General features: G+C 40.5%; 1 protein-coding gene across 2 annotated transcripts in view; it reads left to right on the forward strand.

Annotated features, from left to right (window-relative positions):
* Positions 1–971: 971 nt before the first annotated feature.
* The window catches only part of LOC100651761 (disintegrin and metalloproteinase domain-containing protein 10), a 157,750-nt gene continuing 140,583 nt past the window's right edge, over positions 972–18,138 (forward strand). The window contains exons 1-2 of one of the 2 annotated variants that reach the window (XM_003397306.4): positions 972–1,340; positions 14,087–16,054. In XM_003397306.4, coding sequence (XP_003397354.1) covers positions 15,964–16,054 — 91 coding nt within the window. In that variant the 5' untranslated portion in view covers positions 972–1,340; positions 14,087–15,963. Of the gene's footprint in view, positions 1,341–7,957; positions 7,977–14,086; positions 16,055–18,138 lie in introns of those variants that run through there. The other variant, XM_048408055.1, reaches the window with a different exon arrangement.

Here is an 18,138-nt window from a genome sequence, read left to right on the forward strand (position 1 = left end):
TTCCTTCCATTAATCAAAATATCATAGTATCGCGAAACATCGAACAGTCGAACGATGATCGGCCTTAAATTTATTTGCCCATTTTATATCCTCAAATATTCTTGATGTCGTTTAATATTCCATATATTTCCACTGTTTCCGTAAACAGAACTCTGCAAAAGTTAAAATTACGCGGGGATTCTACAGGTAGACCACTAAAAATAAATGTATACCAGCGAAACAAGAGAATCTGCATCTGCGCTGGCTTTAAACAACATCATATTAAAGTCGATTAAGAAACCATTAAAATTAGCGGTGAATATTAAATTACGAAAAGTTTAACGCTACCGGACTCGTTTAACAATTCTGCGTTCGTAGTCTCACGAAGCGTGGTGCAATTTCGTGTTATATCACCGGCGATGAAACTGATCTTCAAAAATAAGTAAACATAACGTACTGGTGTTTCTACGCTTCCTGCGCTCTCTAACATCTTTTTTCGAAAAAAAGGGGGAAACAAACTAACGAAAAATACAAATACATTAAATACAGACGATAGCAGAAAATTGCACAAAATATGGTGTAACTTCATATTCCATCGATATCGAAACTGAGCTGTCCAATATATAATAGTTTTACTAAAAATAGGAAAGTGCAAAATACAAATACACTAAACACGGAAAGTAATAAAAAAAATACACCTGTAAAATTTCCAATATCCCTCGAATCAATTATCGATCCTTGTACCTTTTCTTTGTCACTTCTTCCTAAAAAGCCGCTGCCGTTTTCCGGTGAAGGCGTCCACGAGTGTAAACAGAATGAGAAACGTACCTTTCAGGCTTTGACAACGGGCCGCCAGGCCAATAATCGTCCGATCATACACCGTACAACTTTTCCACCCATTTTTCCGTTGGCTCACGGCTTGGCGTTCGCGCGGTGGGGGCCGCAGCGACGGTTGGCCGTGAGGTGGGGTTCGTAGGACGGCAAGCAGCAGCAGCGGCGGCAGCCCGGCAGTCGTTCGGGGTGGTTTCGGCGCAGTAGTACACCGCGAGCATTCCACGAGATTGTACACGCGTGCTCGCGTTCCTACTCGTCCCTCTCGGCTCCGCGTCGCGTCATTCTTTCGCGACACGTGATGATTCTCATTCTCCACATCGTCTTCACGCCGTAAAAAGATTTGCCTTTCTTTCCTGTGAGCTTCAATTTTCGCGTGACGTCAAGATTTGTCGGTGGTGAGCATTCATGCCGATTAGAAAACGACGTATGGAGCGGCTCGTGCTTCGAGCCTGGTTTCTCGGAGATTCCTGTACTCGACGACGCTGACGAGACTCGTTCGGCTGTGCATAGAAGCTGCTTGCATGTCGGTAAGTATGCACCTTTTCTCATATCGCTCGAAAGGGGTGCGAACACGTGTTGGCCGAGTAACGACACGGCATCAATGATAGTTACGACTTTCGCGTGTTTATTTACAAAACGGTTCGGTTCGCTCGATAGAGGCGTTGTGCTAGAGTTTTTGTAAACAGAGACAGTTTGTTATTCGAGATTCGCGGAATCGCCGGTAACTGTTAGTGTTATTGTAACGGATTATTTACGCTCTCGTATTTTTTGGAAATATGGTACGGTTTTACGTAGATTTATTTACAAGTGTCGTAACCTCGTTGTGTATTGTCACGAATAATCAGAATATTCGTGTGACTTTCTTATATGTGTTTGCATCTCGAAATAGTCAACATGAATTACGATTAGCGATTTACTAAGCTACATTATCTTCAAGATGAATTGTTAATGTCATGGTTTTGTTATAACAATCGTCATTGCAATAGCGTATAAGTGGTAACCACGAGTCCCAACCTTTAATCTTCATTCAGTTAGAGTCTAATCTTTTCAATTCGTCAAACGGGCAGACTCCTTCATCATAATCAAGCTTATTGATCATTGAACCGCAAAATAATTCACGAGGGTCTTAAGCGTTTCACACGCGAGCTCGCGATCTAAAGCCGGCTTAACGTCTCATTCCAAGAAAGCCCGCGTTGTCGCTAATTTTCCGCTCTCTCGTCGATCATCCTCAAAGTTCGCCGTCAAACCTTTCCCTAGGGGATGTTATCACGACGAAGGAAAAAAGCCGCGAAACTCGAAAGCGAAACCATTACATTTCCTTGGACGACGGGGCCGCTTTATTACCACTTTTTTACAAGCATTATCGCACGATCCACGATCGCAGATATCCAGACGAAGTTGCAAATGTTCCTGGAAGTGAAGTAACACGTGATCGTCGAAAACTTTTCAAACGATTACTTTACGCTGCTATATATCAATGTTACGGTCTATCACGATTTCTTTTTACGATTTTTTTTTTACGACCGTTGCAAAAACCTAGATTAATAACTTAATGTTTAAGAAGGCAACCAGATGTATTTCCCGAGTATTGGATTTTTTGATTTTGTTTTGTGAACTCGTTTTTCTCGATTGGCGAGTATTTCTCGTGGTTCGAAGTACTGTACGTTGCATTCGGAATGTTTAGAGGGAAAAAGAGAAGGGTAGAATATCAAATGACGTGACTTTCCAAGCGGCACCGCCGCCAACAGGTGGAGGACCATTAAAACAGGTGGAGGAACGACGCTGTAACGACGCACCGATCAACGCTCTCGCTGCTAAATTATCAAATTAAATGCGTAGGAACATGGTACAAAGATACGAACAAGAAGAATTGCTTCTTCGAAACTGTCTTCTCGATGCTGCTTACCAGCCTAAAAAATTTTAGCTTGTTTTAATTGTCGCTCTCAGCGAAAACCAAATTATTATGACGAACGACGAATATTGCATTTCGTAGTGATAGAACCAAGTGTATAAATTTATTTAAAAAATAAAATTATTCGCATAGTAGAAAGTAATAAACGTGAGATAGCCACTTGAGCCAGAATGAAGGCAGCCTTGGCGGCTCGAGCGTTAATTATTTCTTAGAATGATGCGTTGAACTAGTATAAGAGACTTTCATGATGCCCAGGGGTATCCTATTTTTATTTAGAATTCGACTTAGAGCGTGTGGTTTACCTTACGCGGTGGTATAAAGTTTTATTTCTATGCGAAACATGTACTCCATTGTTGCGAAGGGAATTCCTTTATCTGCCCCCCAAAACGGGGACGCTGCAATTTAATTTAATTTTGCCGAGTATAGAAGCTCACAGTTTAAAACAAAATTCTGCGCTCTTTCAGAGCTATACGCATTTACACTAAACAGTGTCTTGTAATGGAATGCAAAAAGGTAAGCTGCGTGGCCTTGTCAGCGGAAGAGCACGGCTTTAAAAGGCCTGTTAGCGTTATGCCTCGCAATTTTTATGATTTTTGGCTTCGTTTAACTTTGTTAGATCAGTAAGTAGACGGAATCCGAATGAAAGTTAGTTTTCACGCCATAATGAATACCTATTATAACCCATGTAATCTTTACGTAAGGTTATGCGCGTTTAGCCAAACAATACACGCGGCTTCACCTGTCAATAACCGATGCACGATTTCGCAAACAATCGCGCGTGTATAATTTCGGTGGCGAAATTTATTTGTTCGATATAATGGCCGATATGGTTCCGAGATTAATGTTGCGAACAACCATTTGCTATCGTGGTCATGAATTGATTTAGCGGAAGAATAGGAAGACAGTTCAATTTTCAAGATTATCGGACCACATTTTTCGATGGAAATTAAGTCACGGTGATGATGAATTTTACGCGATTTCCGATGATAGATCGATTATTTCCCCGGACAACCACAGCTATCGGCGGAGCGTGATTTCAGCTACGAATATTTCCAATCTTTATCGAGCAAATCTTCATCGATATTCGAAATATCGTTTTCGAAGCTCTCGGGAATACTGGGTATTCCTAATTGATCATTTTTATTCATTAATCTGATTGCTGATCGAGTTACTTTCCTGAAACTGTTCGAGATTATCATTCGATCCTTTGGAAATATCGAAAAATCTTGAGATCATCGCGAATGCCAAGAATCTTCGATTGTCTGACAGCCTTTATCCGCCACTCCGGCGACAGGCTATTCTTGTTCGAACTGCTTCCCTTGAGCAATTTGCACGAAGACACGCGGCGTCTTTTAAATTGCCAGTCAGTTGGCGGCGCTCCCACGGACGTCGGTCGCAAGAACGCGAAACAGTCAGGCTGGAAATGATAACTAACCGCAAGAACGCGCGTGTACCGGTCGCTAAAAAAGCACAAAGGCAGAAGGAGACTAGAGCTCGACAAACAGCTTGACTGAACTCGCTGTTCGGAGAGACAGAATGCTTTGAGAGACGCGTTCATATCGTTTAACGAGTCGTTGGCAAACAAATGTGACGAGAACGGTATCTAATAAAGTCGCACATTAATATTTAGGTCGTCGCGAAACGCGATTTGAAACGGTTGGGCAAAGGCTGCAAGCGAGGAGGAAAAAGAAATGTTTTTTTTTTTTTTAAAGAGAGGTGGGATGGGGTGCAGCGAAGATGAAGGCGATCAAACGAGTTTCTTTCTAGGTCAATGTGATTTCGAAATTTATGTCGCCTCGGGAATCAGGCGAAAACGTTCGATTTCGGTCGAACTGTTCAGACGATGCGTTACGGAATTGGAAAAATTAAAGCGACGGTAGATTTTCTAAGGAATTATTCGAGTACGTAATCGTTTCTTCTATTTCCGAATGTCTCTCGTATTCAGAATACACACATTCGCTTATCAGCATTAAAAAATTAGGTAAACCTCAAATATTATTAGAAAGTTATTAAGATCACGAAGCATTATCTCGTTTGATATTTTAGATTAAGACAGGTAGATAAAGACTGTAGAATCTTCGATAAATGAAATAAATGCTCGTCTTGATGATGTTTATACGGGTTGCGTCTCGATCATTGTATTTTTAATCAGTCCTAACACAAATTTCCTCTTTTTAAAGTATACACTTTTTTAACGCGGTTAATGTTGCGAAGCATGTAAACGCGCAGATATTATTTAAACGTATCACCGGATATCTTTAATAAGGAATATGTATGTTACAAATCCCCTTTTTTATGTCACCCATGGCGAAGGATAAAGTTGCGCTAAAACCTGAAACGGTAAAAGCGCGCCGCGTAAGAATATCCACGGGCGTGCGTCTGGGAAACGTTAATTTCATAAGGGATGAAAAATTGTAAGTGTAATCTGCTGAAACGCGCTTCTTAATTCCAACATTGCTACATTAATAAATCGCGGCCCACCGAATTAACCTAATTTCATATTAGCGCTATTACAGATGATATATACATCTGCCCGCGTAGATTAAACGTTCTTAATTTTGAAGTAGCAACCGAGGCAAAGTTGATGCGATCTTAATTTCGAATTTCCCACGTTTTTACGAATCTATTCTCTCGTCTCTCGTTCTTTCTCAACTTTCAATTAAAAAGAGGCCGCGTACCGTTAATTGAATCGTGTATCATTTACGTAACACAAAACCAGCTCCTATATCGGCATCGAGTAGAATGTAATTAAACTGTCACGGTAGCAAGAAACCAACAAATTTACCTCGGATAATAACGTCTAGCTTTGACGCAAAGTGCGATACCGTTATCGTTTATCAAGAACCAACGATCAAAACATTCCCTGCGGATTTTACCGATGTCTGGCAAATTAATCAAACGGGCGAAACACAGTGAGTAAAGAAAGGGAACAGGAAGTCAGAGAAACAGAAAGGAAAGACGAGAAAAGGCAAGGATAGGAACGAAGGCAATTGGTTAGACTCGGTCGTGTAACTAACTCGGCCTACCGATCACGTACAATCAGACAAGATTCATTGAAAATCTGTAGCTGTGCCCCGGGGATGATACAAAATTCTGGTCTTCTTCTGGGGTAATTGAATCCCGGTGCGCGGCCAGCCTGTTCTCCACCTGCTTTCCTATCTGTCTCTAACTTTCTCTCTCTCTTTCTCTCTCCTGTGTTCCATTCAGTCGACCGAACTGGAACATATACGCGGCCTTGCAGTTTATTTTCCATCCATCTTGCTTTACGATAAGACAGAAGCAATATCTTGCTACAGGTGGCTGAGTATACGTACCTCTCATTCACGGCCACTCGTGTTCAAGCTCTGGTTCCCGCGCGTTGCTTCGCCTCCAGGCCACGGAAATTTCTCTCGTCGTGTATGCGTTACACGTAACCGTGTTTCGTGTGCCGCTTCGTGAATCAGAGGCACGGGAAACATCGAAGATGCGACTTTTCCTTTATAGCCGAGTTATCAACTCTTTCCAGAGCTTTGGTGGCTTTCCGTCTTGTCTAATTGGCGCATTGGACATTTTTTTCTTTTTTTTTTGAATCGGGTCGAGTATTTGGATGTAATTGGGGAAACTTGTTGGGAAAATATAACGAACGACGAAACGGGAGATCGCAGGAAAAAAATTAGTTAAAACTCTGTTTAAAGGAATATACGAGTGTTTCATTTAAACTAAATCCTATAGCGACCAGTAATCTGCATATCGGAGATATTAATTAGTCTGGCTGTGCGCAACGCGATCGCAATAAATAAAACGCTGGAGCGTAAGCGCGATAACTCGGCATCGAGACTCGTTTTACTATGCTACGTTATTGCCAGCCGCTTCATAGTTTTCGCTCGAAATATCGTTTTTCCGCGGATCTTCCGCGCGTTTTCTGCAAATAAATCCTTTCGCCAGTCGATGGGAAAAAGTTTGATGATGCCATTAAGCAAAGACTGGCGCTGATCTATTTTTTGGTGATAAAATATCGCCGAGATCTATATCAACCACCAATTTTAGTTAAATTTGTTACGGCGTACGACGATATCGTATTTGTGAGAAATCCAATGAAAATCGTATTTTACGAAGTGTACAAAAATGTTATCGGTATACCGGTGTAATTTATAATGGATAGGCTGTGCAAATATTACGGATAAATAGAATTTAATTTTCGCTTGGTGTTTCTATCGAATTAAATATTTCCAGGGCGTACGGATTCTCGTAATTCCGTAGCAATCGATAAAATCATAAATAATCATTTATCCGTGTTTCTTTCATCGTTGTTCCGTGTTATTGAAAGCATTGGAGAAATATCATGTATCTATAATCAACCAGATATCATGCACTACAGTTTTAATGAGTTTAACTAAACACATATCGTTAGTGGGAAACCACGATTTTTATTTACTTGAAAATGAAATCTGATAATTTGCCTGGCAATGTCTGTAATTTATGCTGGCTATGTGTAGATTTATTATTTACTGTAGCGAATACCAGAATAAAAATAATTACTTCGTATTTTTTCGTAGTATCTTCATAAATTTATAACGAAATTTTCGGATTTTTGAGGATTTCGATAATTTTCGATGAAATATGTAGATAAAGCTTTCATCGTATATCTCTTTATGTATCTTTCATTTTGATTTCCTTATATTTTAAACGTTAACAATCCTAGTGTTAATTGGAGCATTAAGAAAGAAGGTAAACCAAACATTTTTCATTTTTTTAAACATTTTTCTGAACGTGAAATAATAGAATCAATTAACTCTAGTAAGCTGTATTAATTATACTTATTATACTTACTTTATTATATAATAAAACTGGAGGAATTCGTTCCTCCTTTTCTCCAAAAACGTTTGTTCGATTTCGTATTTGAGGTATTGCAACTTCTTGAGCGAGCAGTGTATCTATCGTAGACAGCTGTATGATTTGTTGACTTTTTTTAAACATTCTATTTGATCCACTTTTACACTCAATTATCCTCTTGCCCCTAACAAACCATTATCCTCTAAATCTCTTTAAAGCGTTCGCTCGATTTTAGTCGCTCGTCAATAGATAGGTCGTAACAACGATTTTGTAAGAAAGCACATGTATCTACAAGAGTTAATCTTATGCAGGTGTACGAGGAAGATCCAATTAAACCGCGTTTGGCTTTTCGTAAGCTCGGTCTGTTGGGAAATCCGGCGGAACAGCAGCGTTCGTTAAGGCATAGAAAGGGGAAGTAGCGATATAGCAAAAAACTCAGGTAATTTTGGTTGTGCTCGACTGTGACCAATTAAAAGTACTACTCGAAACAAGTCTCCTGCAACGGATAGAACCAGTCATTCTAAATTTATCAAAGACGAGATGTTTTCCTGCTGCTGCAAATTTTTTCATATTTTCACGCTCCGCGATTCGTAATGCGTGCGTAATAATTTTACCTCCCGGCTTGCTTTGATGTTCTCTTACACGTACGTTACGAATACGTGACACGACGTTGAAAAATGCATCGGTCGAGTGCAAGACGATCCCGAGTAGCGACAAGTTTTTCGAAAGGTTGCTCTCGACGCGTTAAGTGCGGTCAAAGTTCACGCCCGACAATTTTCAACCCTTTGTTCGTTCGCGTATCGAGCGTGAACGATTTATCGAGGCTTGATCGAGTATTTTTAGTTAATTTCCTTGCACGTGAACTCGCTTGTCAGAAGCTCGATTAATCAAGTGTATCGTTAAACGTACGTGTATTTAAGCTTCGTAGCGTTTAAATGGTGAAAAACATGATTTCGAAGCTTCCGATCGGTTTGCGCTTAAAAGAAATTAATTCGCAGCGAGATCACATTAGAAGGATGTTCAACCAAAATGTTGTTCTCGTACGATTTAACGAGAAGTAACGGTACACGTGTACCGAGCGGTGTTGTTGTGGCCTGTTTGAAAGAAACGACGTGCAGTAAGTCGCGGAAATCTCGTTTAACGTTGCTTTTATTTCCCTCCTGTCTTCCGCTATCGCTTTGTAAAGCAGCTTCATTAAATTTATTATCGCGCAACATCACTCGCAAATATGTTCTAATTTTCCGTGGAGGATAGGAACCGACCAGGATTGCGGTGTCTCATTATGCCGGGAATTTATAAAATCCTCTATCGGTTATAATGAGAAAACGTGTTTGTGTTTCCTGCGAACGTGATCTAATTACACAAATACCGGTGTATGTATTATATCCTTGAAAAGGCTGGCGAGTACGCCACTTAGAAAATATATTATTAAATTTATCTCGCTCTTTTCATCGAAACAAGTTGGTTTCCGTTCTCAACCTACCACTTTCATCCTTCGACCCTCTGCCGTATGCAGACGCATAATGTAACGACCAGGTCTGCACGACCCGTGTATGTGTTATATTAATTATGTTTATTTCCATGAATATCCTGTAAACGTCTAATCGCTCGATTATTTAACCACGGCGAACATTTATATCAGCGTATATTTTTTAATGTACATATATAGAAGAAAAATGCGGAGGTTACGAAGATTGATTTAAATTGATGCGATTAAAATCGTAAGAGGTTGAATTACGATACGACACGCTGAAACGCAAGGTGGCTTTCTTAATATTATTCTACAGTTACCAAGCAGATGAGAATAATTCGTTATTTTTCACAGAAATTTTGCAGATCTTATCGTCCAACTTAAACAATTTCTTATGGTTAAAAAATATTATTAGATCTGTCAAGCAGCATGCATGGGTTAAAAATATCTCATATCTGTGAAATGTTCTAGATGCCTAATGATCTCTCATTTTATCTTCGAACCTAAGGAATTCTGTTAGGTTACGAGTACATCAAAAATGATTGAAAGAGCACAGGACGGTTAAACAGTTATCATCATATTGAAATATTGCAGATGTTGTTTGAGTTATACAGGACAGAGGAAGATCTTTTCATACGATTGGCATATTTCAATCCGCAAAGTTGTAAAAGCGCGATACGTCCTTCTTTTCACGTTGCGTCCAGCGTCTCCGTGGTGAAAGCACGGCTTTGTCGTGGCGTCGATCGCGATAGGAAGTGCTCATTGAAGAGCACAGAGCCAAAAGCGAGCGAGTGCGACAGTAAGTCGCCTTTCACGCGGTCCACTTTACCGGACGCCACTTGCCGGTTCACGGTCTTCCTACCTTCTTTTATACGGACCACTTCTCCGCCACCGACGGTGTCGCCCTAGTTCAATGCGACCCGTTCGCTCGTAAAACCTGTACGTCGAACAAATAGCGTTGATTTTATTGCTACACATCCGGAGGAAACGCGTGCGAGCTCCCTTTTCGCTTCAGCCTCAAGAAATCGACCAACCCAGCGAATTTTTCATTCGAAGGCTTTCAAAAATACCTTTAACCATCTCGTATTTGGTTAACTCGCGATAGAGTCAGAAAATTAAGCTTTTTGGGGTTGAATGTTTCTTCAGCAATGATATAATGTTTATTAATTGGTTTGTCGTTCGAAAACTAAACCGATCAACTTTATTTTTTATGAATTTCTCGATTTACGAATCCAGTAATTAGTTCAACCTCTTGAAAAACAGAGAACCTATTCTCACGAATTTATCTACCGCAAGGAGATAGCATAAATAATCATAAACTCTACGGTAAACTTTAGAAGGTAGTATTTGTAATCGTTATTTTTCTCTGTATTTCAATTTATGTAGTTCATTATTTTGCAGACATTATTCATAGTAGAAGCACCTGATATATCTTGCGAAAGCGACTTAATAATGAATTACTTGTTAAAATACAGTAAAAAGAAAATCTTCTGTCGATAAATTCACCAGTTTTGTTTTCTCGGTTTCATTACTCGAGTATACGATAGTGTTTAACTACACAGAAAAGAAATCATTTGCATCGTTTAAAAAGAAACCACGCCTCTGTCAGTTTTTCCTGGTCGAGTGTCCGCTCTATTAGCGACAATTAAAAATGGTGAAACGACCAGCATAGGCATCGAAAATGGCTAATTATCATGTTAATTGCGTTTCGTCGAGGTGCACCGTGTTAAATCGGTATGCAAAGGGACGCGTGACTAAAGCAAGACGCGGATGAAACCGGGAGTTTCGTGCAGCAGGTGATAAATAGCGAAAACACGATAAGGCGCAACGAAAACAAGGGGGAAGCTTCGCAATTAAAATTCAGTAACTCGCTTACCGGAGTACACGTCTCGATTGTAGTAGTATCCATTTAATACGATAAAGCCAGCGCCGCTTTACACCGAGTACAAATCACCTCGCAATCACAGCTTTCAATTGCTTCTACGCGGAACGATGAAGTGTTACGACTACCAGGCTAGATTCAAATTAATAGTGTATTTTGTGGCCCTTGTTAATGATCGCCCACGCCATTCAATCGTTAGTCGTCCTTTCATATTTAACGGTCTCTACATATACACGTCTATCCTCGTAAGTATTAGGACACTTATACATAGAGAGATAAATGGCAGAAACAATTAGAGAATTATTAAAAGCTTCAACGATTGGAGATTACAGAGGAAAAATACGATGGCTTATCATATTTTCCCTTGTGGTCTTCAATTATTATCCGCTTTAAAACTTACAAAGATAGGGCAGATTATACGGTTTGAACATACGTGAGGGATCTATATATTCAGTGTTTAATATTTATACCGATTATTTCATCTTATATAAAACTAGGAGATGTCGAACGTAATTTTACATTTGCAGTAAACAAGATATTTTTTCGGTTCATTTACATCTGTTTTCGCGACCTCTCAACTGATTGGTGATCGGTTAAATTGAAAAACTGGAATCGCGAACCTTGAACGATATTAACGCTCAATGTGAAGGGAGATTAAAGAGTTCTAGTTTGATTGTGATTTTTGTCTGTTTATTGGAAGTGTTTAGTATAAATGTGAGAGTATGAAACATTTAATCGTATCTTATTCTCTAAGCGCCTGGTGTTTATATTCTAAGTATCGGTTTAGGGGATATTCTTTCGTCAACGTTTACTGCGAGGTTGGAATCTATGTTTGTCAAATCATGTGACTGTTGAACTACCGTAGGCTTCTCGCGTAGGCTTCAAGTGGTGCGTCTTGTGCATACCTGGTCGAGAGTGTGTAGCGTAACGTCACATTAGCGACTTCACCCGGTTGTCTATCGTCGAATCCCAATCTGTGGTCGAAGTTTATGACACGTCGTCTGTTATTGAGCGGATCCGTCGAGCGTTCAAAGATGCTAATTATGTTGTCGACGTGATCTGAGTTGTAATGTGCAATGTAGAAAATTTCAACTTCTGAACAAATAGCAGGTGTGCTGTCCGTATCGTTAAGTTGAGATAATCTTATATCATCAACACCTGTTATTTTTTAGAAGGAGAGTAATTTACTTACTGTCTGCCCTAGTATTTTTCTCGTACGATAATATTCCTTCCAGAACACTCGGTTCTGTTATCACTCACAACACCGTCTTGCTGTTTTCTTATCTTCCGGAGACAAACAAGCTTTCGTTGCGTCGAAAACAATGCCGCTATCGCTGGTTGCATGTAAATTTTTCTTGTACACGACATTACCGCGTATGGTTACTCTGGCGTCTCGAAACGAACGTTTCTCTCGGGGAAAATTTTCGAGAGAGATTTCTTAAAGTTTCTGAACAACAGATAGCAGCAATTATTATTAGAGTTATTTACGTTTGTCGCCGGTTATATCGCAGCATGAAATATTACAAGTTAAAGACGTTGGTCGAGAAGCAAGGTATAATAATATTTTTCAAATGCATTAATTAATATCAGTGAGAGGTAGCTGTTGTCCTGTTGGACAAAGATAAATCGTTCGTTTAATTGGATTCCTCTAACAATGCAGAGATGCAAGGAAGTGTAAGGGGTGAAATATTTAGCATGAGCTGCACGACTAATTAATGAAACGGGATTACGCTATAATAAACTGTGCGGCAGCAATTGTTCGGATTTAATGTACCAATCGTTACATTTTCTTTCGAACTATAATATACGTCCGTCATCGTGTTAACAATTGTTTCTTCATTGGCATGAATAATGTCTTCGTAACATTAATCAACGAATGAACTAAAATATCGTTACGTATTCTGTTCTCTTTCTGTTTGTTTGATTTGAGTGTTACTCACTGTAAAATTCAAGAACATTAGAAATAGATCTCTGTTTGTTTCTTGATTTCTTGAGTTCATTTCTTAAGAGCAATTTGCTCGTGTAAATGTAGACGATAAACCTATGAAATTTAAAAAACAATCAAGTAACGAATTATTTTTGAAATGCCCAACAGAGTACGAAAATATATATTTAATCCCCTAAACACGTAAAATTACAGATTTCATAGAATGGAGTTAATCGTTGAATTGTAAAATCCCTCATCGTGTTTTCTGCTTGTTATCATCGATAATATTTCAGATAAAAACTAATCGTCTTTATAATTTAATGTTCCAAATTATAATCGTCAAATACTCGTAATATTTGTCGCGGTACAAGTACGAATTACACCACTATATTTGTGGAATATTCAAAACGGTATAAAAAACTACAAATGTAAATTTTATCAATCTGTGAAACTGTACTCGGAGATAATGTACGGCTATAGAGAACCCTGTAAACGTTTGGGATTAGTTTCTGGCACGAATCAAATTATGTCTCTTCATCGAGCTTCTCATCTAGGAGTGTGGCAAGGCAAACAAAGCGAGCCGACCGGATAAAGAGAAAGGGAAAAGCGCGAGAGAAGAAGAGAACGATGCCCGGTGCAAAACATTTTCAGAAGCGAGGTCCCGCTCGTTAGCGGCGTGCGAATTTTATTTGCATCCTATTAAAATGCAACTTCGCTAAATACTTCCAATACTTCTGCGTTCGTGACCCGCTCGATAAAGTTGCAAGTGTTTTGCGGTCGTGAAATTAAACCTTGCGCGCGCACTTGTTCACCGATCGTAGAAAAAAATAGTCAAACAAATACTGTAGCAACGAGATTCTAAATCTGAAACTTTTTAAATCGTAATTGTAAGCTGCGATCAAATTAGTGGAATTGCTTGAATTCGAACCGAGCGAAACAACAGGTTTGCATCAGTAGAGTGTTCCAACTGGCTTAAAGTCGAGTGACCTGATTAGCGAGAATGGGAATAGAAATTTGAAACGGTATTTCGAGTCAAGTGAAAACGCTCACTCGCTTTCAAATAATTTGAAACGCTTTATTAAAAATTAGTATCTTCTTTTTTTTTTTTTTTTTTAACTTGAGATGCGTTTTCGAATTCGAGAACGATTAATCAAAGAATATTTCGAATAAAACGAAGGGGAGGGTTTCGAGTTCCTTGAGTTAATCAAAGTTTAAGCGTTTCTAGTTGTACAAGAACGGAATGAAACGAGTTGTTGCATCGTTTTCCAGGCACGCATCGCTGGAAACAACCGCGAATGTTGTTGGCCGAGCTGTGGACAAGCTGTGGAGCGTTGATCATCGGCAGTTCCTTTGAACGGTGAATGCCGCTTTAATAACCAGTCAACCACGCGAAGTATTTCATTAGAGGCCGGAGATCCTGGTGGTGTTGGAGGGACAGGGACGAAGAAGGATGGGCGTGTTGGCGTCGCGTGATACGAATCCACGAGTTTAGAGGAACCAGAAGCTTCCCTTTGACGCCGTTCTCTCGTCTGGCGAGAAAGGAAGTACGATGTAGCACGATTCCGCTACGACCAGAGGCTACGGAAAGTTTAATAAGTGTCCGCTCGCTGTGACTACTACTTACACATGTTCCGGTGTCATCCCGTCGCCAACGGAGATTTCTATCGATGTAACTGAGCTGTCTCCTTCAAAGATAAAGGTTTCGCCTTGATCCAGGGATGCATCAGTCAAGAAGTATCTCATTCTCTGCCAGTTCGGTTATCGAACGTTTGCCAGCGGCAGTAGAACGAGGGAGATATAGTCAGACATCGACATCGCTACAGTTTCATCGACTTTGACGTATTCCAAGTGTTTAGACTCGATTCGAGTAAGTGTAGATTCTAGAACGCTGATAGATGAAATACGAGAATGACAATAACGTCGAACAGATAGAGATATAGCGACTAGAATCTAGGTTGTTAACAGAGTTACAATGGATACGACTGAAGAGACTACATAATCGCATAGACGTCTGAAGCCCGAAAACCCGTCCAGTTTTTCCACTAAAATCAAGCAAGCGGACTTCAAATGTGGCTCAACGTCAATCGTTGGTTCTCCATCGACGTGACAGTGACTTTTGGCAGAATTTCCAACGGGCGGGTCGTGATGCTCGACAGATCGGTTTACGAATCCATTGCCTCCTCAAAACAGTCTCGTGCATCCTGTTCTTTCCACTCTCTGCTGCCTCGAAGTGGAATTTATTTCCAATCTGTATTTCCAGCCTGTAGAAAGGCGACCGGGGTGACAGCTACGTATGTACGGTCCGTAGGAACACGGAACTCGATTCGACGAAATAACACGTGGCTAGGGATCAGCAGCCGGGGATCAGCCTCACCTCTCATGAGAATAGATCTGCGAAACCTACTCTAATTCTTCCTTCGACTTGAAGTTCCATTCTTCGAAGAACGTCGATATCCTAACGACAGACAGAAATGATACTTCGACAAAATATAGTAGTATAATACAGGTGCAAAGACAAGTTAACACCAGACGATACTCTCACAGTTGAAAGAACACAGCAACGACCTGATTCGCAGTGGTTTTCGACTAATTCAGTGGCGTGCTTAAAAAGCTCTCAGTGAGAAGACAGCACGCACCGTTCGCGTGAAGTCAGTTGCAGCGCAAAAAGGGGGTGGAGCTGTAGAGACTATGATACCAGTTTGATAACGTGGGTCAGAGACTCGGTGCACGGTCGCGAGCAGCTACGTCCGTGTCTGGCCCGGCCAGCCGTGTTCATCCTTTTGGTAAGCAAGTCAGGTTGGTTGGACGAGAGTTCGAGGAGACTCGAAACAAGGAACGAACGATCGAGAGAGTGGGAGAGAGAGAGAAGGTAGAAGTTGCAGACGAGGAAAGCAAGGAATACACCAGGTCAGAGAGAATGCAGAGATTATAGAGAGTCTGTACGTGTGTGTCTGGGTAAAGAAGAAGAGGGTCAACCGGGAAAGTAAGAGACAAAGAAGGAGCAAAAGGGATTCGTAGGTGGAAAAAGAGAAGAAGAGAACAACGGACTGCAACGTGAACGTAGAAGTTAAAGAAGAGGAGGGTGCGGCGGAGGAGGAGAAAGAGGTGAGAGGACAAGCAGGCAAGTTTCCGTCTGTCCAAAGTGGATGGGGGTGAAAATGTTCGGAGTGTTGCTGGCATGTGTCTGGCTGGTTGCCGGCTCCCCGTTACATCCCTGGCCGCTAATACCGCACAAAGGTATGTGCCCAATCTACTAGTAATTTCTTATTACTTCTTTTTTCGTCGATGAAATAAACCCGATGATTATGAATCCACTCAACCATACGATTTTCATATCTTCGTAAGAGCGAGAGGATTATGAAGCAAATGTTCATTCGTCGAATATAGGAAATAAAGTTTCTCGTTGTATCTTTTGTATCGTTGTTGGTATTGTTGTTTATCGTTCTATGCACGTCCGTTGATTTTTTTACATCTTGAACATACGGTCTCTCTTGCGATGCGGTTTGGTAGAACGTCGACAGTTTGTTGCAATTTTTTTTCTCTTTCTTTCCCGGTCCTTTTTCCATCGAAATTACAGGAGCCCCAACGAGAGAGCTCTGGCACTCTTTCACCCTCTTGCCCCCCAACGCTGTTGGCAGACTGTAGTTTTACGGCTGACGCGAACACCGTAATTTAAAATACTCCGCGATAAAAGAGACGAACGATAACGGCTTAACAACAAGAACAAAAAGTTATTCCATCTCGCAACGTTGATAATCCGATGTAGAAAAGTTGCCCGACGTTTCGTTGAAGTTCTTAACGTTGTGCTAAACGTTCTCTGTCGACTAACGATGATAGGAAACATACTCTCTGGTCGAACCACTGTTAAAAAGAACTGTTGACTTCCTTTGTGCTTTCCTTTGTTAATCTAAACTTCGATCCCCATCAACTTTCTTCATTAAAAATACGCTCGTTAGGTTACAAAACTGACGTAGGAAGTAATAAGTGGGGAAGTTTCAGTCTTGTGGATGTATGTTCAAGTAGAATGAGGCTGCCCTTTGTCAACCATTTCCTATGCGTTACGCGTACGTAAAAGTATTTGTTGAACTTTTTTTACATCTATTCAGTGAAAGGGATATTATTCATACCAATGATAGAATTAATATAAATCTTCATTTTATCAAAACATTTTAAATAGAGTAAGGCTATTTATCAGCCTGACGTAATGTTGTTCTATCTACTCTAAATTGAAGCTGTTGAACTTTTGTTCGCATTTATCCATTCAAAAGAGTAATATTAACCGTACCAATTATGGAAATAATATGGATTACCCTCTTTTCTAAGACACAATAAAATTTAAAAGAAAATTTAATTTTGTCATTAACAATTGCTTGGAAGAAACATCATTGTAACGACGACAGCGATTAATACGCATTATGTTAACGATCTGGAGTAGGTAATAGACGGTTCCATGGTTGGCAACCATCCTACAGCGGCAGACACAAAGAAAAGTAGCCACCTTTTTCCAGGCTCTTTGTATCGGTATCACCGTCCTCTCTTTTGTGTCGTCGCTTTCTTCAAGCTCCGTGGATGGAAATGAAGACACGAACCGACGGTAAATCGAGCGACGCGCACACCGGAAAGGCACGCTCGATTTCGCAAACGCGCAGCACCGACTATTACGTGGCTTTGCTCGCGTAATCGTGCTTCCATTTCGAGAATTAGTCCATCAGGATTCAACGTCGCGTGAGATCAACCGACTCATGTCAACACCGCTATCGTTTCTTTTCGGTGCATCATTAAAACGAAAGGAAGAAGAGAGAAAGAAAAAGAGAAGAAATGTTTCTGCCTTCGTCGAAAAGAGTTGGACCCTGCTCTTTATCCGCGAAAATGACCCGTACGGATGTTTCAAACGGTAATTGGCGTAATGTCCCTCGAGTGTTCCACCTCTGGTCTGATGCTGATAGACGCAACTGGTTTTGCGAAGAGAATTCCGATCGGAGTTTTTCCGTTCTAATGAAATTAATTCGTTAAAACGACGAGAAAGTTACTCGTTGTTTCTTTCCCACTTTAGACATTCTCTGGTTGTCGAGGCTCTGCATCGATTAACGAGTTCGGGGGTAAAACTTCGCCCTCCCTTCTTATCTAAGTAATAACAGAGTAACAAAGTGAAATTAAAAGAATTTAAGAATTCGCAAGTTCGATCGATTAATTTACCAGGCGAGACTTTTAATCAAGAAGCGTTCGACGTGTCTCGGATTTCATTTCGCGCGTTGTTCCCTGTCTCGGGATTCCCACGAGGCGATGGATTTCATTGGAAATAGACGACAGAGAGCTCGTCA

This window comes from Bombus terrestris, chromosome 8 (assembly GCF_910591885.1).
Source record: "Bombus terrestris chromosome 8, iyBomTerr1.2, whole genome shotgun sequence".
Lineage (NCBI taxonomy): Eukaryota > Metazoa > Arthropoda > Insecta > Hymenoptera > Apidae > Bombus > Bombus terrestris.